We start from the raw sequence: 27,094 nt of genomic DNA on the forward strand, positions 1-27,094 counted from the left end.
AAATAAAAGCTGTCCAGGGTTATCCCATCGTGGAGCTATTCATATAAAAGGCTCCCTCCTATCCTCTGGGGATCTGACCCAGAAGGCACAGAGGGGACAGATGGACTTTATAATACCCTACTTCAGGGGTTTGAAGAAAAGACTGCAGGAGGCCCAGAGCACGAGCAGGGAAAACTGTGTTCCTGGAGAGCCTGGCTTCTGACACCTTAGGTCACTCACTGGCTCCTGCTGCTCTCAACAACCAAGAAGGGCTGAGGGGGTCCTGGCCGTGGCAGCAGCTTTGCATGCTGTATCAGGTCATCCAAGACAGGCTGAGGTTCTGGGACTGGTGTTCCCCACACTGTTTGAGCTGGGGTCTATTCTCAGTTCCTTCTGGGCCAGAGCAGGTGAACCTGGGGCAGAGGTGGTGGTTGCCCACACCTGTCCAGGTGGATGCCAGACAGTCTGGGGAAGTGGCAGAACTTAGGCTCCAAGCCCCAGGGTCCTGGACTGGTAAGGTCCACAGTTGACATTCACAGTGTTCACTATGTGCCCAGCGCTGCTGTATGGGCATCTCCTTTCAGGCTACATTGGTGCATTGCCAGGGTCAGCTCTCACCATTGTGTGACATGCCCAGTGCCAGGCATTTCTGGAAGCGGCAGTACTGACACTTGTTGCGGTTCTTCTTCTGGATCTTACAACTCCGATCACACTTCTCATATTCCAGCTTCATGCGGATTGTCCGACGGAAGAAGCCCTGAGGAACCAAGAATAGGTAAGGAGAGGTCGCCAGGAGGGGAAAAGGTTTGAGAATCCTGCTCTGCCCTCTGGGCTGTGCCAAAAGGCCGGATCAGGTTATGTGATGTAAACACTGCTATGATTTGGAAGGAAGTGCGGGGGGGTTTAAAGTGATACAACATATTTACTTTACATGCCCAAAGATGTCTTAAAGCTTTTTTGTTAGTTTGGTAACAAAACTATATCATGATTAACTTGGTTTATTCATAAATATATCTGGTTCTTTGTATTTTCTAGGTGGTGGTTTAATAAAATAATCTGTGAAATTTTCATGGACATGTAGTTTGCAGTTAGAAGGAAAAACCTAGAAGCATCACTGGAAAAAGAAACATTAAGGTTTCTTGTTTTTCTCAAAAAGTTCTTTAAGCCTTGAGGTGCCAGAAACCTTGTCCTCAGGAAGACCGCCTGGCCCAGGGCCCTCCTACTGCCTGCCTTCTGGGGCCTGGTCCCCGGGGGGCACCAGCTCCCCAGAGTCCAGGTGGCTGGTCCACCCTGCAGGTGCCCAGCAGGACAGGCCTGCCAGACTCCTCCTCTCCTGCAGACCCAGAGCTCAGACCTGGAGAGGCCCCAGGCTGCAGCAGCCAGTGTTTTCGGAGTTCGGCTCTGAGGCTGGAAAAACCCACGTGGTAGGTCCAACTGACCTGAGCCCCAGTTCATACCTTGCACCCCTCACACGCATGAACACCATAGTGGAAGCCTGAGGCCTTGTCCCCGCACACTCGGCACTCCATGTTGAGGCTGCCGCCCGAGGCCCCATCACAGCCCATCTGGAGCTGGTCCAGGAGCGAGGGTGGTGAGGAACTCTGGGAGAGGTCTGTGGACAAAGGACAGAGGGGCAGCTTCACAAACTGCCAGCCAAGCCTGGGAGCCAGGGGTGGGAACAGTCCCCAAGCCTTGGGCTCAGTCACTTCAGAGCTATGTGTCCCAGAGTGGGGAGGAGTTTTGAGGGGCTTTTACCTGAAACAAGGGGCTAAGGACAACTCCTCTGGGAGGATGGGGCAAGTGTCCAAAGCGTTTCCCCCGGAGCGGACACATGGCAGCTGTCCAGGACACATAGCCTGGTCACAGCCTTCCTGCCCTTAACTGCTGTGAGAAAAGGGTGCAGGGTTGGCCGTGATTTGAGAGGCAGGAACAAGTGAGAGGAAGCAGACAGGATCTTCAGCTGGTCCTGGGAAGCAGCTCTCTAACTGTTTAGAGGTGGCACACCTCATGTGGGGTGTTGTGGAAACTGCGGAGGTGCAGACCTCTGCAGAGCCAGCTCCTCAAGAAGTTCTATTCTGCTATGGATATTCTAAGAAGCTCAAATTTGCCAGGGATGGTGGTGTGCACCTGTAATTCCAGCTACTCAAGAGGTTGAGGCTGGAGGATCTCAAGTTCAAGATCCATCCAGGCAATATTCTGAGACTGTCTCAAAATAGAAAATAAAAGGGCTGGGGCTGCAGCTCAGTGTAGAGTGCCCCTGGGTTCAGTCCCCAAAGCTGGGGAAGAGGGGAGAACCTCCAATTCATTCCCATGACCCTTCTTGCTTGATAAAAAGAACATGTGTCAGTCACACTGATTGAGTAGCATGCCGAGTTTCCCCAGTTTTCCTAATCAGTGTACAGATGTTTGAACCATGGTGTTCAGAGTCTTGGCGAGGAAAGCGGCTGGCTGTGGCTATGGCTTCAGGATAGATGTGTTGTTAGATGACTGAGTAAGAAGCTGTCTCTTCTGAATCTCCCCTTCGGACACTCAGTGGAAGGAGTGGAAGGGGGACCTGTACTGGGTCTCGATCTCCTGACTCCCGTCCAGTCTGGTTCTGTGGCCCACAGCACTGTCTGTCCTGCCTCTCTCTTGCTGGTCTTCTAATCTCAGTTGGGCCATCTCCTTGAAGGCAGGTGCCAGATTCCCAAACCAAGAACCAGTCACTTAAACAGGTGCGCTTTAGGGAGACCCAAGCCGTGGCAACAAACCAAGTGGACATTTCCCAGGCCTGCAGCCCCACCTCTTACCACACAGGCCAAGAGACTGAGGACACTGCCTGGTGGGCTGCTCCTCTCCTGGCTGGTGAGGTTTAGGGGTGATACAAGTTCCTAAGATGTCCTGCCTTGTCCCAGAGCCTCAGCTTCCAGCTTTGGTCGTTCCAAGGGAGTAACAGCCTCCTACCTCAAGCTGGGGCGAGGTGCTCTCACAGGGGAAGCCTCTGTGGTCTCTCGGCCTTCGCTGCCACCTGCCGCAGTCACTGCCTGTTTGTTCCCCACTGGGCACCACCCACCAGACGTAAGCACCACAAGGACAGGGTGCTACTGTGGCCAGCTCCAAGAACTGTGCGGGGTGCTGGACACGTGGCAGGTCCCACTGCTCTGGGGGGACCAGGAGTCCTCATGCTGCCTGGGGTCCTGGCCTCAGCATGATTGGCCAATGGAGCTGGGCAAGACACCACTCCTGGAGGCCTTAGCACAGGGACGACAGGAGTCGGCACTGGTGTTGGGAGACTGTAGGGTGACAAGCGATAAAAGCCCCCCGGGAGGCCTGTTGGGATGCTGGGGCAGAAGGCCCCGGCACTTCCTCTTCTGAGCAGGGCAGTCTGCTTGCACGCTCCCTTTCACAGACCTTCCTGCAGTCAGTGTTGCTTTGGAGGAGTTTTGCCTCCTCGGCTAGACTGCCTGTCTCTCGCATTGCAGGGACCACCTCCAAAACGGAATCTTGTCCAACTGTCTCTGCAGTGAAGTCCCTTCCTCCTCCTCCTCCCTTGTGTCCCTGGAGGCTCAGCAGGTGTTTGATCTCTGGGTTGCTGTTGGCCTTGCACGTGGCAATGCTGCCTTTTGTGTTCGTCACAGACATTTGATAAATACAGTGGACTGCTGTGTACAGGGCAGGACAAGACCCTGTCCTCAAATAGCTGAGGTAAGGAAGAGATAAGAAAACCAGAACAGCTGACGTGGTGGCGCTTGCCACTCAGTGACTCAGGAGGCGGGGGCAGAAGAATCGCCAGCCTCAGAAACTTAGTAAGACACTGTCCCTCCAAAAAAGAATTTGGGGATGTAGCTCACTGTAAAACACACTTGGGTTCAATCCCCAATAAAAAAAAAAAAAAAAAAATTTAAATAAAAAAATTAAAAAAAGAAAGAAGAAAAAAGAATACACTACAGTAAAGAGCAGTAATGGCAGGTAAGTAAGTGGCACGAGAGCTCCGGAGCCATCACTCGTGCCTGTCACCACCAGGGCAGGAACTACACCCCTCTCTGGGCTCAAAGGTGAAGGCTCCGAACGACCTCCAAATAGGCTTCCGGGTGCTCAGAAACAGCAGGCGGGGAGGGAGAGAACCGAACTCAGGAGCCACAAGGCCCAGTCAGAGTCCAGCTCCGCTGCGATCCCGGCTAGCAGTCCTGAGGTAAGTCAGGTGTCCTGGGCTCCAAGCCCTCCTCTGGCTTTTGGGTCTTGGTTTCCTCCTGGGTGGAATGGAGATGGCAACAGTATGGGAGAGAGCCGCGGTGAGGCATGATGGAGTTAACACAGAGAAGGCACTTAGAACATGGATGTGCTGCATAAATGCCAGCTTTCAGGACAGTGCTAACTAGGAAGCTGCTGCTCTGCAGTCTCCAGGCTGCGTCCCAGGCAGGCAGGGGCTCTCTGCACGGGAGGCCAGGAGGGCCCTGCAACAGGCTCTCCTCTTGTTTCTCTCTTGCTGTGGCTTCCAGAGCTGGAAGAAGCCAAGATGCTCAAACCCGACTGGCCATCTGAGGTCCCCAGAGCTCTGGATTGTAAGGAGAGACTCAAGAGTAATTGTCCCAGAAGGGTCCCAGTTGGGAACTAGCACTAAGTGGGCAGGGAGAAACAGATCCAGGGCAGCCAGAGGCCTAGGTGACGAATGGACATAACTCAAGGCCTTGATGAGGACACCCTCCTATTTAGCAGAACAAGAGACCACAAATAACTGACACACCAGCGGAGAGATGAGGGGCAGGGCTAGGGGAGAAAGGAGTGCTTGTGTATCTACTGGTCCAAAAGCAATGGGGGCAACTAGCCATGGGCTGAAACCTCTAAAGCTGAGTTAAAATAAACCTTTCTTCTTTTTAAGCTGATTACCTCAGGTAATTTGTCACAGAGATGGAAACCTAACAGTCCTCTCACCCTGTCCCCACCCCTGCCTCTCCATAGCCTCCCTCCCACTGCTCAGAGGAAGTGCACTTGCTGTACCTGAGGAGCCCATCATCTGGGCCCTGTGGTCTGCTCCTGGTTGTTCTCTTGAGCCACGCCCTGCCTGGCCTGCCCACCAACCTCCCAAACATCTGCCAGGAGCCTACCTGCATAGGAGGGGAAGAGAAAAGAGCCAGCATCTGCTAGGCTGCCACTAAGTACCAAATTGTTAGTGTCCTTGTGCCCAATTCATTATCACATTGAAAGACAGTATTATCCACAGATAAGGAAATTAAGGCTGGGTGAAGTTAAGGGATCCACCCAAGATCACATGCCTAACATATGATGGGTTGGAACTTAATCTAAATCTGCAAAGGTGTGCCTTTATTAGTGCACACCTACTGTGTGCCAGGCACTCTACTGGGTACCTCTCATCCATTCAGCTTATATAGAGCCTGAGAACAACCCTTCGGGGAGGGCCTCTTACTCCTACTTATAGGGGAGGAATCTGAGACAATGGCGGTTTTAAGAGTCGGCTTGTCTGTGTATGGCACCCAGGTTCTCGTTCAAACATCAGTCTAGATCTTGTCATGAAGGCATAAAAATGTGATTAACATTTAAATCAAGAGACTTTGAGTAAAGCAGATTGCCCTTCCTAATGTGAATGGGCCTCATTTAACAGTTGAAGCCTTTAAGAAGAAAGACTGCCCTGTCCCTCCTCCTGCCTCCACATGCCCTCAGACTGAGGTGCCACAGCAACTTCCCCAGGCCTCCAGTTTCCCTGAAGAATCTGGACCGGCCACCCCACAAACAGCATGAGCAAATTCTTAAAACACACATCTTTACACATATGCATGCGTGCACACACACACACACCCCTACCTACTTGTTCTGTTTTCTCTGGAGACCCCTAAGACAGAGGCAGAGAGAATTATAATCAAGAACTTGCAACTCTTGGAGGTGAGCTCTTAGCCACCGTCTTCTGCTACTACCCACATACACGTATTCATTACTACTAAACAATATTGCTATTATGATAAACATCAAGACAAGGTCACTGCTGAGGATGACACCGGGTCATTACCCGAATGTTTGCACTCAGTGTAAACACCAGCCCCATCACCCAGAGAGTGAAGTATCAGTTTCACCATCTTTGATTACAAGTTTGGCAAATAGACACTATTGATTTTACTCCCACAATTTATGTGTGGCTAAGTTCCCTCCTGCACATCTAGTCTCTATCACTGGAAGCGTGCTGTTGTCACAGCTGTGAGGGGCAGCCAGGAGGGGCCAGCCCCATCTATTTACTTTGCTGGCAGAGCTCATAGGAAAACAGGCACCCTTTAGCTACTGAAGTCAGGGCAAATCCTGCAGGAATCTGGGGCTGGGGTGCCAAGCAGCCTTCTTACTTCTGCTGTTGTGTCTGCCTGCACTGTGAGCTCCTCAGGGCAGGCACTTACTCTTGTTCACCACAAACACCAGCCTGGCACAGCGCCTGGCCCTGCCTGTACCACCAAGTACTTGTTGAGGCCAGGAGGCAGCTGTTCTCTCCTTTTCCTCAGAGGCACATAGGTGGGATGATCCTGAAGCAGGAGGGACGAAGACGGGGAGGCATGAGCACCAGCTCCAGCTGCCCATCTCTCCGCAGCTGGGGAACGCGAGGCAAGTGAATTCCTGGCAACCACAGCTTCCTCACTGCTGAGTGCTAACAGTGAGGCCTGTCCTGCCTGCCTCACAGGTGAAGGTGAAGGTGAAGGTGAAGATGCCGAAGAACTTGGTGCAGGGATGCACAGAGAGCACAGGGCTGCAGGCAGTCAGGAAGAAGCAGCTGAGGTCTTCTCCTGTTCAGGGGTTCGTTATGGGTCCCTGAGGGGACTCTGTGGCCAGTCTCTTGGACTCACAGGTGCCAAGAACTGCAGTGGGTCAGATTCATTTTCTTCTCACCTGGCCAGGCCTGCAGGTGGGCAGGATGCAGCCCGTAACAGCGAGGAGACTGAGCGTGGGAGATGAGGTGCCGGCTGGGGCCCTGGCTCAGGGGTACACCTGGGCTTCCCGCTCTGGTTTGCGTGCTCTCGAAGCCCTCCAGCCCCCAGCAGAGGATGAGGCTCTGTCCCGAGGACCCTCACCTGTCTGCAGTCTTCTTAAAATGTTAAGCAATTAATTTATTTTAACCTTCTGAAGAAAAGCAGGACAAGTGTGTTTTAAATCATGAAAGTAGAACAGACTTGTTGAGAAAAATGCAGAGGGGTGCGCAGCACCCGAGGGCAGAGCCACCCGTGCAGGACCCCACTCCCCTAGTTAGCCCACCAGCTGGCTCTTCAGTGTACGCGCTCAGGCATCTTCTGTGACACCTAAGGATTTTTAAGCAACGAGATCCCCCAATCTGTCAGGACCTCATTTCCCTGTGTGTATACACAGACCTACTTACCCTTCCTAATGACTACAGAGCCTCCCTGTGGGGCTCCAGCACGGCTTACATAAGCAAGTCCCCGCAGATGGTGCCTTCCCATTTCTGCTCTTGTGAGCAGTGCTGCAGTAAACATGCTGCTGGGGACATCTCTACATGCTGAGCAAGTATTTACACAGGACACCTTCCCGAGGGGGAACTGTGAGTAACAGAAACGCACACCCATGCTTCCCTGCCACCCTCAGTGGCTGCAAGGCCAGTCCTCACCCCTTGGCCAACAATGGTCATACGGTCCTCTATGCCAAACCTGCAGGCTAAAGAGCACCCCATCTTAAGACGACTTCTTGGTTAGACTAATATGTTTGTTTCCTGGCCATCTGTATGTGCCTGACTGGGGACTGTTTTACCTGTTTTGACTTTTTGTTAGGTGGCTTTCCTGTAGAATTTGTGGGAACTTTCTATAGGCTATGGCTTTAGCGCAGTGACCATGTGAAATAGCCCTTTCCTGTGTCAGTCAGGGAAGGTGTCCTAACACCACTTCATCCCTCTACTGATGAGTGGGGTCTCCTGAACACTGTACTGTACACAACCGTGCACCCCGAGTGGCTGGGCAAACCCTCCCCACCTTCCCCACCTTAAGACCCACCAACAAAGCTGCCTGAGGTGCCAATGCCACCCTGCCTCCTGCCTCTGCTCCCAGCACTGGGCTTTGGCCTGCAGGTGAACAGTGATGTGACAATGGTGCCACAGGGATGTGTAGGAAACCCCAGAACAGGACATTTCTATCTGCCCAGGCCCAGATGTGGGAATCAGATCACAAATCTTGTGCCTTCTCTCCTCTGTTCACTCCTATTTGGCATCCTGAGACATCCCTGGCTCAGTCAGCCCCAGCATCTTCCCTCTCCTTCCTGTTTCTCAGGGTCAGAAGGGCATGTGAGAGCACTGAGTGAATTACCTCTGAGCACACATTCCTCTCTTCTGAGAAGGCTGGGTCTCCAAAGCCATCCAGACATCAGCAAACACACAGCACACGGGTTATTCTGGGGAGGGGGTGTTGGCTCTTTGGCCTCACATCATATACTTTGGTCACTGCTGGTGTCTGGGTGGACTGAATGATGGCTCTCTCTTCAACCCAGCCCACTCCTACCCTAGGGTATTCCCTGAGGAGGAAGAACTTTGTTTTGCAGGTTCAAGACGGTGTGGCTCAAAAATTCAGCCCCTGGGGGCTACAGGATCAGGCAGGAGCCTGTCCTACCTCCACAGCTCAGGCACCATCTCTCTTCCCACCACACACAGACACGGGGGTTCAGAGCCCATCCCCGGCAGGCAGCCGGGAGAGCTGAAACCAGCAGCAAGAACAGGCGTCCCCTCCCGGCAGTGCACCCTCTCATACCCGAGGCAAGTTCCCTCTGAGGGAAGGGAGTGGGGATTAGCTGGATGTACTGGTCCTGCGTTCTGGCACCCAGGTGAGGAGAGAGGCTTGGGGAGGGAGCAGGGAGGGGGCCTGAGTAGCAGGACAAGCCAGGGTTGAGGAGCAGACACTGCACGATGATGGTAAGGACAGAACAGCACAGGCGGCCTGGGAATGTCTACACCACGGCTGACAGTGGATCAATAAAGTGAACAAGTGATACAAGAGAAGCTGAAACTGGCTGCACAAAAGTGACATTAATTAGTCATCCATTCTAACTGCTTAGTACTTACGCCTAATCACAACGAAGCTCATCAGGATGCACTTATTTAGCACCACGTCAACTGAGTTGTGTGTTTCCACTGATCCTAACAATCACAGGTACAATCGATCTTTCCAGTGCACTGTTAATGCAGATTGGCCCTGGATGCCCGTGGCAGCGGTGGTAGGCTAATAGCAGCAATGAGGACATGCATTACACGTGCTCACTCACTTACTTCTTGCAAAAGCCCACATCCACATCGCCTACCATCTCTATTTTCCAGAAAGAAGGGGGCAATCTGCCCAAGGCCCTGCAGCTGCTGCGTGGCAGGCAGGGGCATGAACCCAGGCCACCTGGCTCCAGTCTCCCTCTGCTGCTCTGCATCCACGGGATGCTGTTTGCAGAGGGCTAGGAGCCCTGTTCTGCCTGGCTCTGCCCCTCTGCCCCGTGTCCCCAGCCAGCCCTTCTTCTCACCTGTGTAGCTGCTGGAAGGAAGTGCAAGCTCTGGTCCTCCATTGAGTTCTGGGGCTCCTTCAGCCTCTGCCACTTCCTCTTTCTCCTCCTCTTCCCGGACCTCAGGGGTCTCCTCCTGTGGCTGCTCCATGGCTGATCTCCCCTCGGCGCCACGCCTGCAGGCCTGGTCATAGCTCTGGCATCATCTGGGTCTGAGTGCAGACGGACCTCCACAGGGCAGTTCCTGTCAGCCTGGACAGAGGGGGCACAGGGGTGGCAGTGAAGAATGGGGCATGCCTGAGGGCCACGTGGAAGCAGCTCTGCTCAGGCTCCTTCCTCAGTCCCGGCTGTGCTTCTCCCAGGGTCTCTGCTCCTGCGTGGCGGAGTAACTTGCCCCCCACCCTTGCCCCCTACACTAACCAGGTAGATGGCACCACCATGCTGCCTTTCCCTGCCTCTGCGGCATCCTGCTCTTTGAGCCCGAGTCTCCAGGCGCAGTGTCAGAATGACTTGCGGGGCTTTTCCCAACTCTCCAGGCCCCCCAAGATCCAGATATGTATCCTGCCCCGACTCCCAGCCTGCCCCACCAGCACTCAGGCCCAGAACCACTGCTGTTGTGGGCCACCGCTCTTGAAGGGGCCACCCTTCCTGTGCTCATGTGTGGAGCAGATGCGAGCTCCTGTGAGCTCGGCTCCCAACAACAGACCTGCAGCAGGTTCTCCACAGCAGAGGCAACGGGTGGGGGAGAAGAGCTCTGCCCTCGGGTCTTTCTCAGCTGGGCTAGTGGATGTGCCCCATGTCCACATCACCTACGAGGAGGATGCTCCAACCCTCACCAAGTAAAATACTGTTCACAAATGGCACCACTGAAGGTGGTGAGATCAGGAGGCACTGTGTGAGACCTCCCAACAGGGAACCCAGGGACACAGTCATAGCTGAGCAGGCCTTGGGGCAGGATGGGGAGAGGGGTAGATCTGCCTTGGGGAGATTTAAGCATTTGTGCAATCGTTTTCTTGGAAATCCACATGCAGGTCAATCTTAAACTATCCCTAAGAACCCGTCTTTGTCCCCCAAAACTGCCCTTCCTCTGGGAATCCCTACTTTGGTGACCCACATACATATCTACCTACCCACTCATCAAAGCCAGAACCCAGGGATGATCTGAGACTCCCTGCCTCTTATGCTGTTCTAGGTTCACCAACTTCAATGTAGTTTGGAGTCACTGAGGAGTTGTTAAAAATATGATATCTGGGTCCATCCCTGGAAATTCTCACTTGGTTGATTTGGGGAATAGCTTAGGCACTGGGATTTTAATTTTTCAATCACCTTGATGATTGTAAACTGTAGCCTTGAGTCCACTGCTCCACAGCAAGGCAGCTCAAGCTGGGGGTAAGCTGTCTTCTCCACACATTGAACCCCACACACCCCTTTCTCCTGGGCACTCCCTTGCTTGGATTTGCACAGCAAACTCTTAGGGGGTCTCCTAGAGGTGGCTAGATATTCAGAGTCTAAGTGGTTGGAACTTGGGGGTTAGGGACCTATAGATATGGGAGGTGCTCTGTTGATGTGACACCAAGGAGAGCAGGGAAGAAAAAGGGAGAGGTACTGGGCAGGCTTTGGGGTGGTGGGTAGAGACAGGAGGGACCTGGGGCAGCTGTGCATCTCAGGGTCAAGGGAAAGGCTGTTTCAAGGGGTGGCCAGTCATCTCAAATGCTCAGGATATTCAGAGTGATCAACAGGCAAACAGTCACTGGATTTAGTGACTGCAAGGTCATCAATGACCCTCTGAGACAAGTTTCAGTCAAATGGTTGGGAGGGAAGAACAAGGGATAAGGAGGAAAGTGAAATGTAGTGAATTGGGAGTAGTTTGGGGGCAAATATGTCAGGGAAAGAAATACACAAGAGGATGAGAGCTTGGGAAGGCAGCAAGGCCACCAAGAGGTTTGTGGACAGAAGTCAACAGAGAAAGACTGAAGATTCAAGGGGAAGACTGGGCAGGATGATGGACAGAAGGGTATAATTCAAGGTCACAGGATGAAGAAGATACAAGTGATGTCAGGTAGAGTGGCACAAGCCTGTATTCCCAGTACTACTCTGGAAGCTGAGGCAGGAGGATCACAGGTTTGAGGCCAGTCTCAGCAACTTATAGAGACCCTGTCTCAAAATAAAAAATAAGAAGGGTTGGGGATATAGCTCAGTGCTAAAGGGTCCCTTGGGTTCAATCCCTTGTATTAAAAAAAAAAAAAAAAAAAAAAAAAAAGGAACTATTTGATAATATACATAAAAGTAATCTTGGGGTGAAGAAGAGCTAAACACAACACTAAACCCATATAGATTTGTAAGAATAAGTTTGATTACATGAAACATAAACTTTCTGTTTGATAAAGACCATGAGACAAAATAACCTGAGAAAAATACTTGCAACTTTCATTAGACAAAGGGCTAATTTCCCTAAAATAGTTTACAAATTAGTAAGTAAAAGACACAATCCAGCAGAAAATGGGCCCCGCTAAGAAAAACAGTTCACAGAACTGTCTCTTAAAAATATGAAAAGATGCTTAAGATTACTCATAACAAGAAGAATGCAAATTAAAACAGCGGAGACACACCATTTTTTAACAATCAGATTAAAACATACTAACATGCTGGGCATGAGGTTCAGTGGTTGTCTAGCATACACAAAGCCCTGGGTTTCACTCCCAGCACTGCAAAACAAAACGAAGCACTCAAACACACTGCTGCCAAGCATGTGCTTTCCCTGGTGGAAAGGGAAACTGGTGCAGCCTATAGAGGGTAATTTGGCCAACTGATCAAAATTACAAGTATACACACTCTGACCCAGAAATACCCATTTGAACAGTTACTTCCACATAAGTAAAATGATAAAGTATTAGTATAAGGTTATTCATTATAATGTTATTTGACTAGTAAGGGGTGGGAAACAAGCTAAATGTCCATTAACAGGAGACTTATTAAATAAATTATAAGAACACATGGAATTCTATGAGGCCACAGACAAGCATTAAGTTATTTTTTTGTTGTGTTATTTTTTGAAGTACTGGGGACTGAGCTACATTCTCAGACCTTTTTATTTTTTATATTTAGACAGGTCTCACTAAGTTGCCTAGGAAGATCTCAAACCTGGAATCCTCCTGCCTCGGCTTCCTGAGTAGCTGAAGTTACAGTATGTGCCACCATGGCCAGTAAGAAGGAAGTTCGTTATGGGCTAAAATGGAACTATCTCTAAGATATAAGTGAAGATACAAAGAAGCTGTATTTGCTTAGCTGTAAAGCAGCTCTGAGGCTACATAAGATGTTGGGGACACTGCCTGGGGTCAGGGGACTGAGTTTCTGGTTCACTATGAGAGAGATTTTTCACTATACCTTTTGACCCCTTTAAATTTAGAACTACAGGAATGTTACCTTTTCTAAAAATAACTTAAATTGGAATAAAATAAAAAGGTAAAACTTACAAATAGCACTGAAGATTAGAGAGAGCGGCAGCACTTAGTTGCTCAAGTTCTTTTACTTTCAGAGGCTGATTGGAGATGCTAATTTACAGTCCAGTCAAATATACATGGAAAAATTTAAATAACTACTAAGAGTAGAATATATGCTTTCCAAATCATTATAGCAGAGTAGGACAATTTAGAGGAGAGGTCATGGAAGACTCTAGCTTTTGGTTAGAAAAGTCTCACAGACAATGAGTGGGCTATAGAGGATAACTAAACAAGGTGTGCGATCTAACACTGGATCCTGGAACAGAAAGACAGCGATGGAAAAGCTGTTAAGTGACCCAGGTGTGGTGCTGCATGCCTGTAATCCCAGTGGCTAAGGAGGCTGAGGCAGGAGGATTACAAGTTTGAGGATTACAATTTAGCAAGGCCCTAGGCAAGCTCAGTGAGATCCCATCTCTAAATAAAATATAAGAAAGAGCTGGGGATGTGGCTCAGTGGTAAAGTGCCTCTGGGTTCAATTCCTGGTACCAATAAAAAAATAAAGAAAGAAAGAAAGAAAAGAAAAGAAAAGAAAAGCTGTTAAGTTCTGAACAGTCTATTTTAGTTGATAGCACTATATCAGATATTACTATAAGGAGAAAGCTGAGTGAACAGTACCTGGGAACTCATGCATTCTCTGCAACTTTCCCATTACATGAAAAAATTTTTTTCAAAATAGTTTTTTAAAAAATGTTTTTGGAAAAATCTGGCTTTCTAGCTTCTCTTGAAAACTGGCCACTGGGAGCCCACCACGTGGCCCTGGCACCCATCCCAGAGTTGGGCAGCAGCAGTGCAAAGCGTGTGGCTCTTACTATAAGATCGCAGGTGGTCACTCCCACTTGTCTCCTCATTCCATCCCTTTCTCCCCAAGTCCCATTCTTCTTTGGATCAACAACATGCCTGGCTACACAATCAATTCCCAAGCTCTTCTGTAGCTACACTGTCCATGTGATGTAATCCTGGCCAATAGTATGTAAACGGAAATCTACTGGGAGTGCCTTTCCTAATAAAGAGATAAACTTCTGCCCTTCCCTGCTTTCTGCCTGGCTGAGAAATACTGTGCACAAAGGGGCAGAAGACCCAAGCAGAACACCTTGGGAGCAGGAGAGCACAGGTTGAGAGGTGGAGGAGCAAGTCAGGAGGAGCTGCAGCACTGGCCCTGAAATGACCACCTCCAGACCACCTGTAAAGTGAGAGAACAAAACTCCTGCTTTAACTGCACTGTCTGCCCAATTCCTGTTGAGTGCACCTGTGCATACTGCTCGACCTGAAGTGGGACACGAAGACACTCAGCTAAAGAGCAGGAAGAGCGTGTGGGGTGGAATTTGGCAGCAATACTGGAACAGGACCTTGGAGATCTCTAGGAACAACTGAGACTGCTGCCGCATTAGTAAGCTCTAAAAAGATTAGCTACTGAGCAGGACTTGGTGGCAAGTACCTCTAATCTCAGTGACCTGGAAGGCTGAGGCAGGAGGATCACAAGTTTGAGGCTACCCTCAGTAACTTAGTGAGGCCTTAAGCACATTATTTTGAAATCCTGTCTCAAAAAAAAGAAATGACTTGCAAGCACAAGGCCCTGAGTTTGATCCCCAGTACCGACAAAAAAAAAAAAAAAAAAAAGAACAACAAAAAAGAAATGAAAAGGGCTGGTGATGTGGCTCAGTGATAGAGGGCCCCTGGGTTCAATTCCAGTACCCCCCCCCCCAAAAAAAGTGGCTATTATCCAAATGACAAGCACCAAAGAGACAGGTTCTTCATGATCCACAGGATGAAAAAGCCTGGAAGTTGGGGAGACAAGTGGTGGGGAGGGCCCTCAAGCAGGCTGATGAGGAAGGGCCCTAGGAGGCTTCGGAACAGCATCAGGAGAATGGACAACACAGGAAGACAAGGTCAAGTGACGGAACTTCAAGAACCACAGTGTGGGCACAGCCCACAGGTGAGCGAGATGAGGTGGGAGGACACTCTGGTTTGGGATCCATGAAGGCTGGGTGTGGCGATGAGCGTGAAGGGACAGGAGGAGTGGGGTGCTCCCCCAGCAGGTACCAATGGAAGGAGAACTGCCACACTGCCCCATGCCTACGGCTGGCACACCATCATACCCTCTGGTCCTCTGAGGGGCCTGAGGAGGAAGGAACAGAGTTCCTGATCAGGACTGGACACCATCCGCACCCCAGGCACCCATCAGCACAACACACAGGCTTTCCCCGGATCCTCCCAAGCACCACAGGCCAGCCTTCAGCGCTCTCCTGGGCAGAAAGCAATTAAGAAGCCAAGTCAGAGGACCTGCCAGAGGACAGAGCAGAAGACAGCTGAGCCTCTGACAGCAGTGCTCGTGGGGCTGTCACCAGCCTGAGCCCAGGTTTCCATTCCAATTACCAGTGGTAGACCAGAATGTTCTGTTTCAGGGGGCAAGTGGTTGCCCTTGAGATCAGATGTAGTTCTGGGATCTGGCTAGAGTTCTGGGGTCCCTGGTTCCATGCCAACATTTTCCCCTAGCCTGAGCTGTCTCTTCTGGTTGTGACCTCTTAAGGACAAACCTTAAGAGGAGGGGTGATGTGGTTTGGCTGTTCGGAAACCCACACGTAGGCCCTGGGCTGTTTCATATTTAGATCTAACCACTGTGCTGCAGTCTGCCCGTATTTTGGCAAAAGTCATAGACTTTTACATAGCCCTGACTGTTCCACCTACAGCTGAGGTGGCCAAGGCTGCCTCTGACCCTTGCACTGTGCTTAGCTCACAGACAGGAGCAACCCAGGCCCTCTCTCAGGAGAGGCCAGACACACAGCCTGGATCCCCACCCACCAGTGCCCTGCAAGGAACCCTGCTCTCCTCTCATCTCCTCTCAGCCCTGTCACTAAAAACAGCACAGCCAGGCCATAGGTTTAACTCTGACCTGGGGAGGAACGCTGGTTTGGGCTAGGGCTCTGGTGTTGTCAGTCTCCCCTCTCCACCCCACCCCCAACGGGCCAGGGCCCTCTGATCAGCAGCTCTGCCCCACTTGAGAGTCCGGAGCCTCAGACCCTCAGGCAAGATGAAGGCCCCGTAGTCACTAGGAGCGGTGCATAAATGTAGCTGACTACCCCCTCAAACAGTGGAGTCGCTAGCAAAAGAATCTCTGTAAGATAAAAACCTGGCTGCCCTACTTCTGGTGCGCCTGCATGTGTGCACACACAGAAGCCAGTCCCCGTGGTCCCACTGCTCCCGTCCCAGCACCCACTCTCCTGCCCCATGAAGAGACTCAGTCCTTTGGGGAGCCCAGGTGCAGAGGGCGGTACAGCTCCATCCACTTCCCATTGGGCAGGTCACTTTTGTGGGCAGAAGTAGTTAGGAGCTTAATGCAAGTGACCTAGAGCTCCCGAGAGGCCTGGAACGGTCAGAGCAACCAAGCTACCTGGACTCCTCATCCTTCCTGCCAAGACCAGTTGTCCTGGGCCCCTTTCTCCACTGGGGCAGGGCTCCTTTTCAGGGCAAGCCTGCTGGCTGGGTAATTCCCAAGTGCTCTTTGTGATACTCAAGGACTTCCCTGCTGCCTGCAGGCAGGCTGTGTGCTTGGTGAGAACACTCTTGCCCTGACGAGGGGATGAGTGGTAGCAGTCGGCGTGCCAGGACCCCTCCATGAGCCCCATCTGCCATGTGATGCAGCCTGACAGGCCTCTCCCTGCACGGGAGCCGAAGTCCGCTGCTGCCTCCCTCCCAAGGAAACCAGCTTCCATTCTCTGGGCTTACTGCACACCAGGCCCCGTGTGTGCTAACACTCTCTTACATCCCTAAGAAGCCAGGTGCTATTATCATCTCCATTTAACTGAGGAGGAAACTATAGCATGAAGAGAGATAGTAACTGGCTCAACGTTGGTATGGTGCCTGTTAGTGGGTGTTCAACATCCACTGATTAATAAATACACTAAAAACAAACCTAAGCCACACCATTTTCAGTTTTGGCATTTACCAGGTTATCCATTTTCTTGTACTACTACCAATGAGATGAAGTATTCCACAGAAATTAATTCTACCAGCATCTGTGTCACGCTTGGGTTCAAACTCTGGCTCTGTCCCTTCCTCTCTGTGAATTGGGGAACATGTTATCTTCTAGGAGGTTCTCAGCCCTGAAGCTGAGATCCTAGCACCCAACCCAAGAGGCTGTGTGTGGATTAAATAAGCATGAAATAACTGCTGAACAGTGCTAGGTATACAGTAAATGCCTAATAGAGATCCTGACTACTGCTATCCTCATCAGCACTGGCTCATCCTAAGAAACTATACAGAGCAAATGCTATGCCAGATCTTGCTGGCCCAGTGGAACCTCAGGGGACCTTACCAGAGAGAATTCCCCAATTCCCTGCCTTACCACTAATCAGGAGAAGAAACTGTCAGGGAGCTCTCTGGGCATGAATTCCTCTGTTCAGAGAGAAGGGCCCAAACCTTCCCTTACTTCTAGCCCGGGGGACAGGTGACCCAGCTGCTACTTCCTCCTTGCCCCTATGCAGGAGGGTCAGCAGTGTCTAAGAGAAAGGGCAGAGGTTGCCCCAGGCCCCTGGCAGCAGGGAGCGAGGCTATGGGAAAATGGGTCTGGTTGATTCTCTCCCAACCTTTCCTATCAATTAGTAATCTAGGTGCTGACCCAGTGCCCGGTTTTCCAGGCCAGCAACTCTACAGTGCTCTCTGCTTCCCATTTGCCAATCTAGGTCACCCCACTCGCTTCAGGGCATACAAGAGCCAGGCTGGATTCACTCCAGCAGGTCACCTGAGGTCAAACCCCAGGAATGGCCTGGGGGCTGTTTTTTTTCCTTCCCTTTTCTATGATAAACATCATTTTTAGTGCATATTCATTATACACAATGATGGAATTTATTGTGGTATATGTGCACATGCATAAAAACATAACTGGGCTGGTTTTGTTCAGAGCAGTGGAATCAGTGAAAAGATAGCCAGGAGGCTGCCCTTACTCTCTGACATTCATCCGTTAGCTCACGAGTTAGCCCCTAAGCATGTGAAACAGTCAAACTCAAATAAAAGGAACATCAATCTTGAGGAGTCAGAAAATATTCTGGAAAAGAGACCAGGGAGGGAAGGGTACTCTTGCCTGAGAGGAGGATAGCTGGGACAGCAAGAAGCCTGGAGTCCTCCACAGAAGGGAGAGGGAGGCACCCAGCTCTGGGTGGCAACCTCTTCTAGGAGGCCTAATGTGCTGCCCACCTCCAAACAGCACCACTAAGCCGAGAAGATAAAACTCTACGGTTCACCAACAGAGCAACTGGATGGCATGAAAATGCATCAGGTGCAGAGAAACAAAATTGGGGACACACGGCCCCAGTGTTACTGTGCTTCTCTCTGAGCAGTACAGAGGGAATGTGGTGCCTTTATGCTTGCGGGGAGAGGGAAAAACATTTTTTTAAGTGTTTTGGGTAGAAAGAAAAAACCCAAAAAAACGAATAAGATGCTGAGAGATATTGCAGAGGTACAGGAAAGGCCTGCCCAGGTCCAGAAGGACCCAGACCTCTCCTACTGAAGCTGTAAGGGAGCTGAGAACTCCATACTGCTCAGAGCACTTCTGAGGTCAGGGTGGTTTTGTTGGCAGGCAGAGGGACATGCTGGGAGACCATGCAGTGCCCTTCTCACCTAGGAACCCAGGGGCTATGGCTGCCCACACCCTCACTACTTCTCCACCCTCCAGGTCCCCCCCAGCTGTTTTCAATCACTACTTCAACAAATATTTGCTAAGCATCTACCACCATGTGCCAGGCCATGCTAGTCAAAGAACTGACACAGATATCTGTGACCAATGACTAGGGCTTGTAAGGATAAGTACTAAGTACTGTGGGGCACACTCAGAACACACTGGTCTTTGGTGAATGGCCAGGAGGAGTTTCTTAAGGACCAAATCTGATTGACAGGGCTTCCCAGAGGTGGGAAGCAGATGTGCGGGAACAGAGTGGGAGGAGGAAGAGAGGGTCTGTGGGGAGAGAAGGGCCACGCAGCTCGTCCAGCTAAGGCTAGATTCCCTGAGTGCAGAAGGGTACAGTAAGCATGTGGGTGCTAACCCTGGTGCAGCAGAAAGCCCAGCAGCATTCTAAAAGGATTTACAGGATCATGGCTGCCTTAAAACAACAATAACAACAAAACCCCAAACACCTCCTGCTACTATGGAAGACAGACTGGAGATGATCTCGGCTGGGTTCTGAGAAGTGAGGCAACAGCAAACCCAGCAGGAGAATGGGTGCGGATAAAGTCCTGTCTGTCTGGGAAGATCCAGGCTGAGGAGTGCAGGGCTTCTCCTGTTGTTCCACCTGCATTCTCACTGAGCAGAATGCCCCTTCCGGCTCTGCCTGGGCTCTGCAGAGCTGTTCTGGCCTCAATGATTCCTGCTCACGAGCCACACACACAACTGGGAAGCAGATGCAGCATGTGGTATGACCCCAAATGACACAAAAAGCCACATGCCTGGCCCTGATAACCCCATAGCTCCCAAATGTCCTCAGTGCTCCAGTCACCAGCACCCCCAATTGGGTCGGCAGCCCTGCTCTAGGGCCTGTGGTTTCGGGGCACGGACCAGACACTACCACTCACACCCTTTCCTTCCCACACAGCCAAGGCCAGTGAGGCCCTTTATGTTCCCAGAGCGCCTTCCCATTCATGCCATTTAGGCGACTCAGACAGCCGGGCAGGCAGGACTAACACGTGTTAAAATGGAGTACTTCATTTTTTAAATAATAACTTAATTTTGTTTATTTATATTTTATGTGGTGCTGAGGATCAAAGCTGCTGCCTCATACGTGCTAGGCAAGCGCTCTAGCCGAGCCACAAGCCCAGCCCTGGAGTACTTCATTTTGGCACTACAATCTCCTCTGGGGAAGCTCTGCCTCCTGGTGGGCTGATGAACACCCCCTGATGAGGGCATCCAGGCTAGTGTCAGGACAAGGCAGTGTCAGGACATGGCCAGGCCTACGAGAGGGCACGACACTGACCTGCCCAGGAGAAATGGAACTCATAGGTACAGCAAGGAGGCAGGAGTGGGGATCAGCAGGGTGGGGTGAACCCCAGGGAGAGAAGAGACACGGAATAAGCCCACAGTTAAAAGATGACTGGTCAATTCTGTCCAAAAGAAACCATAGCTGCTAGTTCAAGCTTTACCTAAAAATGTTCATGTCCTTTTATTTATTTATTTATTTTTTTGAGGTGCTAGCGACTGAGCTCAGGGCCTCACCCATTCCAGGCACTCTACCACCGCACTACATCCCCAGCCTAGTTCATATCCTTTTACCCTACAGTTCCCCTTGTAGGAAACACAGAGGAATTCACTGCTGTTATTTATGATACTGAAAAACTGGAAAAGATTCAATGCCTGATAATACAGGGATGATTATAGAAATGGGGCAGATCCAGAAAATGGAATATTATCCAGCCATTAAACTCATGTTTCCTTAGAATACTTAATAACTTGTTAAGTAAAGAATAGCAGAGTACAGCTGGGTGTGGTGGCACAAGCCTGTAATCCCAGTTATTCAGGAGGCAGAGGTAAGAGGACTGCAAATTTAAGGCCAGCAGGGGCAATTTAGTGAAAGTGAGTACAGTACAGTGACCCTAGGTTCAACTTTCAGTACCAAACAAACAAAACCCCCAAACAATATAAAACCACATTAAGCACATGATGTCCATAAAAAGGATTAAATAGAAGGAAGTTTCCCTATATGAATAGGGTGGTAGGTAACTTATCTACTTTTTATGTTGCTGTACTTTGTAACCTTTCTGTAATGAGCAGGTACTTTCTTCACCTTACTTGACTCTTAACAGCATGTGACACACAGTATTCAGCACCCCCCCCTACACCTCTTCTTCCCTTGGTTCCCAGGTTTTCCTTCACCCTCATAGGCTCCTTATCAATTTCCTCAGCAGCTTCTTCGTGGTTTCTGAAGATCTGTTCCATCTCTGCTGTTCCTCCTTTCTTCACGATCATGGCTTTCAATACCTTCTGTATGCTCATGGCTTCTAAATCTATTTCTCCAGCTCCAGCTTCTCTGACATCTCTACATGGATGTCCAAAGATATCACAAACCTAATACATCCCAAACTGACCCTTTGGCCTTCCTTCTAGTCTTTCCCATGGTGATGCCTATAGTTCAGCCACTCTGGAGGCTAAGGCAGGAGGCTGGCCTGAGTCTTGGAATTTGAGGCCAGCCTGGGCATTATAGTAAGACTGTATCTCAAATAAAATGAAAGAACAAACACTAAAAAATCCTCCAATCTTCCAGCTGGTAAGGTCAAAAGGTTAGAATTAGCAAATCCTGTTGGCTCTGCCTTTAGTCAGGACTCAGAATCAATTGCTCCTCCCCACCTCCACTGCTATGACCTTTATCTGAGCCAGCAGCCAGCACCTCTGGCCTGGGTTTAGTGCAGCAGCCTCCTACTGATTGTCTACTTCCCTCTCCACCCACTTGCCATGTAGCAGTCAGAATGAACCTGTCTGTCCAGGGAGGTCTGCCCTTCTGGGATCGAATCCCCCCATGGAGTTCCTACCTCAGAGGAAAAGTCCACCTTTCTACCAGCCAGTAAGGCCCTCTGGGCTGGTCCCCAGCCCACTGCATTCCCTCCTCCTTGCTGGTCTTGAGCACAGCAGCCATACCCTGCCATGGGCCTCGCAGCTGATGTTGCCCCAGCTGAGCTCTTCACCAGCTGTCTATCTCCACAGCTTACTGCCTCACCTCCTTCAGGTAGTTCCCCAAATGTCACCATCTTGGTGAGACATGCCCTCACTGCCCCATTCAAAACCAACCCAACCTAGGGCACTGGCACCCTCCATCCTTGCGTCAACGGTCTCCGTAGCTCCTACACTGCCTGGCGTAGTGCACACATATTTACTCAACTGCCTGGTGCTTGGTCTCTTCTCAAAAGAATATAAGACCTGCAGGGCAAAGATTTTCATCTATTAGATTCACATTACCTCAAGTCTTAGAGCACTGACTTGCAGAAAATAAATGTCAGCAAATGTTTGCTGAATAAATGAACACTATTTTATAATTGAAAAAAAAAAAGATGTCTGTTCACTACAGTCTGAAGCAGGCCGGTAGAGATCAATCCTCCACCAGCTGCAGTTTTCCCGGGCATGTAACCCTGCTCTCTAGACCATTCCAGATTCTTTTTTGTTTTCTTGGGGTGGGGTGGGGGATTAGGGGTTGAACCCCAGGAAACCCTACCACTGAGCTACACCCCTAGCCCTTTTTATCTTTATTTTGAGAAAGGGTCTTCCTAAGTTGCCAGGTTGGCCTCGAACTTGCGATCCTCCTGCCTAAGTCTCTTGATTCACTGAGATTACGGGTGTGTGCCACCACACCAGACTATCATTCCAGACTGTTCAAAGGAGGAACTCAAAAGGGTTATGAAACACTGGTGGAAATGCTGTGGAGGGAAACACGGAGCTGTTGAGGTGGCCTAGCTAGGTCTGATCAGTTCTTCTGGCATCAGCCAGGTGACCTGAGGGGAAGGGGAGACTTCATTTTCTCTATGGGGAAGCAGTGCTGATGCTGCTATCCCTCCTTTGGCTCTAAAATCTTTTCCCTGAGCAGACCCCAAAATACTACTCAGTGGAGGGAGGCCTGGGTGACTCAATCCTGAACACAGATGGGGTCTGGTGGAGAGGTGTGACAATCTCAGGTGCCTTTAAAGCTTTACTCTCAGAGAGGAAGATAAGACCAGTACCTGCAAACACCCAGGGAAAAGTACACAACCAGGGATGAAGGCGTGAGCCAAGTCCTGAGCAGCTGGAAGCTGCTTCTGCTGGAGGCCTCAGAGGAGGTTCAGGGTCGAGTGGAGTTGGGTCACACAGCTTAATCTTAGAAGTAAAATAACCTAATGACAAAAGATACTTCAGAGAAGAAAATGAAACCAAGGAGTAAGTAGATTTATAAACAATAAAGATTGAGGTGAGGGTGGTCTAGGTAGGAGAAATGTAGGATCCCTGGCCAAGGAGAGGTAGGAAGAGAAGAAACATGGAGACCAGGGTGACAGGGAACAGAAAAGCTACAGAAGCAGGTCACAGACAAAACACAAAGGGAATACTACAGTTCTTCTCTTGTGGAGTCTACCCACCTTCTGCTTGAACCAAACAGCACACAGCGCTTCTGTGTGCCAGGCCTTATACACACTCCTCACTCAGTGACTCACTAAGGTTTCACAAGTGGACTGAGACATGCTAAATAAAAATTATAGGAAGCTGTTGTTTTGGACTTGGTTCCTGCACTGGGCCCCAACAGACCAAATGTCAACATGTAGTCACTCATGCTAAAGTTCCATGTCATCACACCAAAACCAAGCTGTCATCAGACCTTCTGAACAATCAGAGGTAGTAACTGTCAAATTTCCCAAATGGGCAGGTTTCAATTAGAATGATTATGAAGGTCCCTCTGCTTTAATTTTTACAAAAATGTAATCTGAAGTAACCTGATGTTAACCAGTTATTTTTCTACTGCTCGGTCTCCCTGTCCTGCCTTACAAGAAAAATAACTTTGAAATGACCCATTTACTTTATGTTCTTTGTTAATGTTTTTCTTCAGTCCTTCCTTTGGTCTATAAAACTAACATCTTCTGCTCAGTCCATAAAAATGAACCTTCTATTTTGTAGAATGCAGTGTTGCCTGACTCTAGAATCAACTGAGATCTTTAAATTGTAATTTTGTCTTTTGTCAGGCAGGTATCATCAACATCCCCACTTACAGATGAGAAAACCAGAGCATGGCAGAGTGAGGTAATCCCAAGACCACAGGGGCCAGAGGTCAGTGTCAAGGGCCAGTCTGCTCCATTGCATGCTTCTCACTTCCAGTCCTGTACCTGAATGCGAAGAAGTTCTCCTGCACCCTGACCGACCGGACCCTCTCTTGACTGACTGCCATTTCTGGCCCTTTCAGCCTGGCCTTTGGTCACCAAGCCTGGCCTGTACTTCTTCCTCCCCAGAGCCATCCTCTCTAGGGAAGCATCACAGTCACAGCATTTGTCATGGGAGTTCCCAGGCGCCTTCTTTTGCTTAGTGTATCACGTCCTCCCACTGTGGCTACTAAAATTCTCAATAATCAAAGTAAAGCTCAAGTGCTGAAATGACATGTCCAATAGAGGCCCACAAAGCAGACAGTGGTCACTGACTAAGCATCAAGTCAGGCTTCCCTGCCCTATAGAAATGGAAGGGGGCCTTTGCATCCATTCCTTCCAAGTGGTGCCCTGTTGCCTCTGGCCTGCAGTTAGAGCCCTCTGAGGGTTTTAGTTTTGGTGCTGGGACCTGAACCCAGGGCCTCATGCATGCCAAGCATGTGCTCTACCACGGAGCTATACCTCAGGCCACCTCTGAGGGGTTTCTAAGCCTATTCTGTGTTCCAAAACACAAACAGTCCTTACCTCCCATCATCTGTAAATCTGAGCAGCATGTCTTCTGCCTTTTATCTTAGGTCTATGATGAGCTTTCCTCCAGGTGCTGTCTGTTAACCTTGGACTTAGGCAGTTCAATGAATCTGAAATCCAATGCCCAAATCCCTCTCTATCCAGAGGTGAGAAGTCAGTGGAATACCGTGGAGAAAGCATTATTGATGGATTGTACAACAAGTACACCAGTTCTGTCTACCACACTGTGTACCTCTGAGCAATTATCTAACCTCTCTGTTTAGTTTTCCCATCTGATAAGATAGGACTAATTATCAACTGCCTTCCTTAATGAAGGTAGCAAGGCTTGGATGAGATCTGATGTGAAAAGACATCTGTATTATACAATCTACATACCCAGCATTTAACTTATTCATTCATTGTTCGTTTGTCTATTCATTCATTCATTCATGCATTCATTGGTACTGGGGATTCATTCATTCATTGGTACTAGGGAATGAACCTGGGATGCTTTACCACTGAGTCATATCCATTTTTATTTTTTATTTTGAGACAAGGTCTTACTAGGTTGCTTAAGGACTTGCTAACTTGCTGAGGCTGGCCTTGAACTTGCAATCCTCCTGCCTCAGCCTCCCAAGCAGTTGATATTACAGGTGTGTGCCACTATGCCTGGCCTCAGGGGAAATCTTTATTTATTTATTCCTTTATTGTTTGTCTGATTTTTCTAAATTTTCTGTAATAAATACAAGCTGTGTTTAGTAAACAAAGTTTTTTAAAAACATTTTAAAAGCATGATTCAAATGATTTTATAGAACAGCAGGGTGAAGCAGAAAAGGCTAAAAAAGTCACTCTCAAGAAGCAACACTTGGGCTCATCCACATCATGGAATTTTCTGCAAACCCCTGTAACAGCCGCTGACACAGATGTGGTACCATAGCAGTCAGAAGACAGTCAGTGACAGCGTTACACATCACCACAAATTCATTTTGTTTAAAACAACACAAGAGCCACATATATCTGCCCAACAACATCAACAACTGTGAAGGGAAAGCAGTCTGAGAATAGGAGGCAGACAGTAGGAAATGGATTCCCATCACCTTCACATATGTCTGCAGCTTGAACTGATTTTAAAACAAGCAACAACGCCTTTTGTAATAAGCTGAGTACAAGAACCTAGGGTGCCCTTTAGTAAAATTCCTTGCTTTTTCCCTAATAAGATATTTTTGGGGTTGGGGGTGTAGCTAAGTGGCAGGGAGTTTGCCTAGCATGCAGGAGGTCCTGGGTTTGATCCCTGGCACTGCAAAAACCAGGAAGGAACAAAAGATTCAGGATCTCTCCTGAGTGAAAGCAGACTAGGAACTAAGCAGACAGTGGTGACACCAGGCGAAAAAGCAAAGCTGTCCTGGGGCTGAACCTCAGGACCATGTCAAGCTGTGGCCTCTGCCTCCCTCTCCTTTCCAAGTGCACACCTAGCTTCTTGCCTTGTAAGCCCCCAAATAAAGGATACTCAACAAATATCTAAAAAGCATGCAGAGAAGAAGCGTGAAAGGGCAACAAGACAAGAGGATGTGAACCTCAAAGGGCACAGGAAAGACTCTTTAAACATCCAAACATCCTAGAGATCCAGAAAACTGACCATGTCCTCACCTCCCAGGTCACCTATCATTATGACAGCAGCTTCTGGAATTTTTCACCTACATGACAGCCTATAAGCGCTCTTGGTGAGAATGCTGGTCAAAATGGCAATCTCATTCCTCAGAGCCCAGAGCCGGAGGGGTGTACAGGACCAGATGGAGAAATGCCAGAACCAGGGTGACGCAGTAAAGACACTTAGGCAATGCATTCAGAGAGCGGAAGGCCTTGCCTGCAGGTCCTGTTGCAGGAGGAAGGAGGCACTCCCTGGAAAGAGCCAAGCGCAGTGCTGCCACTGCTCACCCGTGTGCACGGGGTCTGTGGGTACTGCTTTCCTCCAAGCTTCTCTCCCTCGAGCCCCCTCACCCCTGTCTACCTGGCTGCCAGGACCCTGGAGGTCTCCCAGGATATAAGGTCTAAGGAGGCCATAAGCCAGGGGAAGAACTGCCCAGAGTTCTCCCCAAGCCCACAAGGCACAGCCTGCTCCTTGCCAGGTCTCTTAGGCCCTGGCCCAGAATTCTACCCCTTCCCCAGAGGCCTTTGAGGATGGGCAGTGCAGGAAAAGCAGCTGGAACCCGGGAGGGCAGACACTTCTGATGTCTCAGTGCTACCCTAACAGGACAGGACCGCCTTGGAGAAGAGTGCCACTCCTGATTCAGCTGGAGGCACTGGTTTCCCCAGAACAACTGCTCAGGTGCCACTTGCCTTAGGGACTGCTGTTAACTGGAAAGTGTACAGATCGATGAGCTGCCGTGGGCCACCACAGCAGAAGGCCAGCAGAAGCAGTCCTGGAGAGCTCCAGAGTCATTGTCACAGCCTTCCTTTCTGGCTGCTTCCAGAATCTCCACCCAAATCCTGGGGTGTCCAGAGCCAGCAGGCATTCTCTCCCCACCCACAGCGACCTGCTAGCCAAGGCTCTGCACACCTTTCCTTGGCTAATGCTTCCTGTTCTCCTCAGGACCCCGGCTGGCTGAGGTGGTGTCCTCCTTCATCTATCTGGACACCCTTGGGATTCACAGGCAAATCTGGGGATCCCAAACACCGACCCCCCCATGGGCCAGGATAAGGATTGTGGCTGACACTTTCCTGTCTGGGCAGGCAGAGGCTGGAAGGGTGCCTGCAGTGCACCTTTGTAGCACAAACACAAAAGCATTTCTTCCAGGGGTGGCTGGGAGTGC

The 27,094-nt window shown here is 50.0% G+C and overlaps 1 protein-coding gene across 3 annotated transcripts in view; it reads right to left on the reverse strand.

Moving 5' to 3' along the window:
- Ppard (peroxisome proliferator activated receptor delta) overlaps positions 1-27,094 on the reverse strand; it is a 73,111-nt gene that overhangs the window by 4,584 nt on the left and 41,433 nt on the right. For 2 of the 3 annotated variants that reach the window (XM_047558445.1, XM_047558443.1), the window contains exons 3-5: positions 9,451-9,681; positions 1,437-1,591; positions 598-736 (exon numbers count right to left, since the gene is read on the reverse strand). In XM_047558445.1, the coding sequence (XP_047414401.1) occupies positions 598-736; positions 1,437-1,591; positions 9,451-9,580 (424 nt within the window). In that variant the 5' untranslated portion in view covers positions 9,581-9,681. The remainder of the gene's footprint in view (positions 1-597; positions 737-1,436; positions 1,592-9,450; positions 9,682-27,094) is intronic. The other variant, XM_047558444.1, reaches the window with a different exon arrangement.

This window comes from Sciurus carolinensis, chromosome 7 (assembly GCF_902686445.1).
Source record: "Sciurus carolinensis chromosome 7, mSciCar1.2, whole genome shotgun sequence".
Taxonomy (NCBI): Eukaryota; Metazoa; Chordata; class Mammalia; order Rodentia; family Sciuridae; genus Sciurus; species Sciurus carolinensis.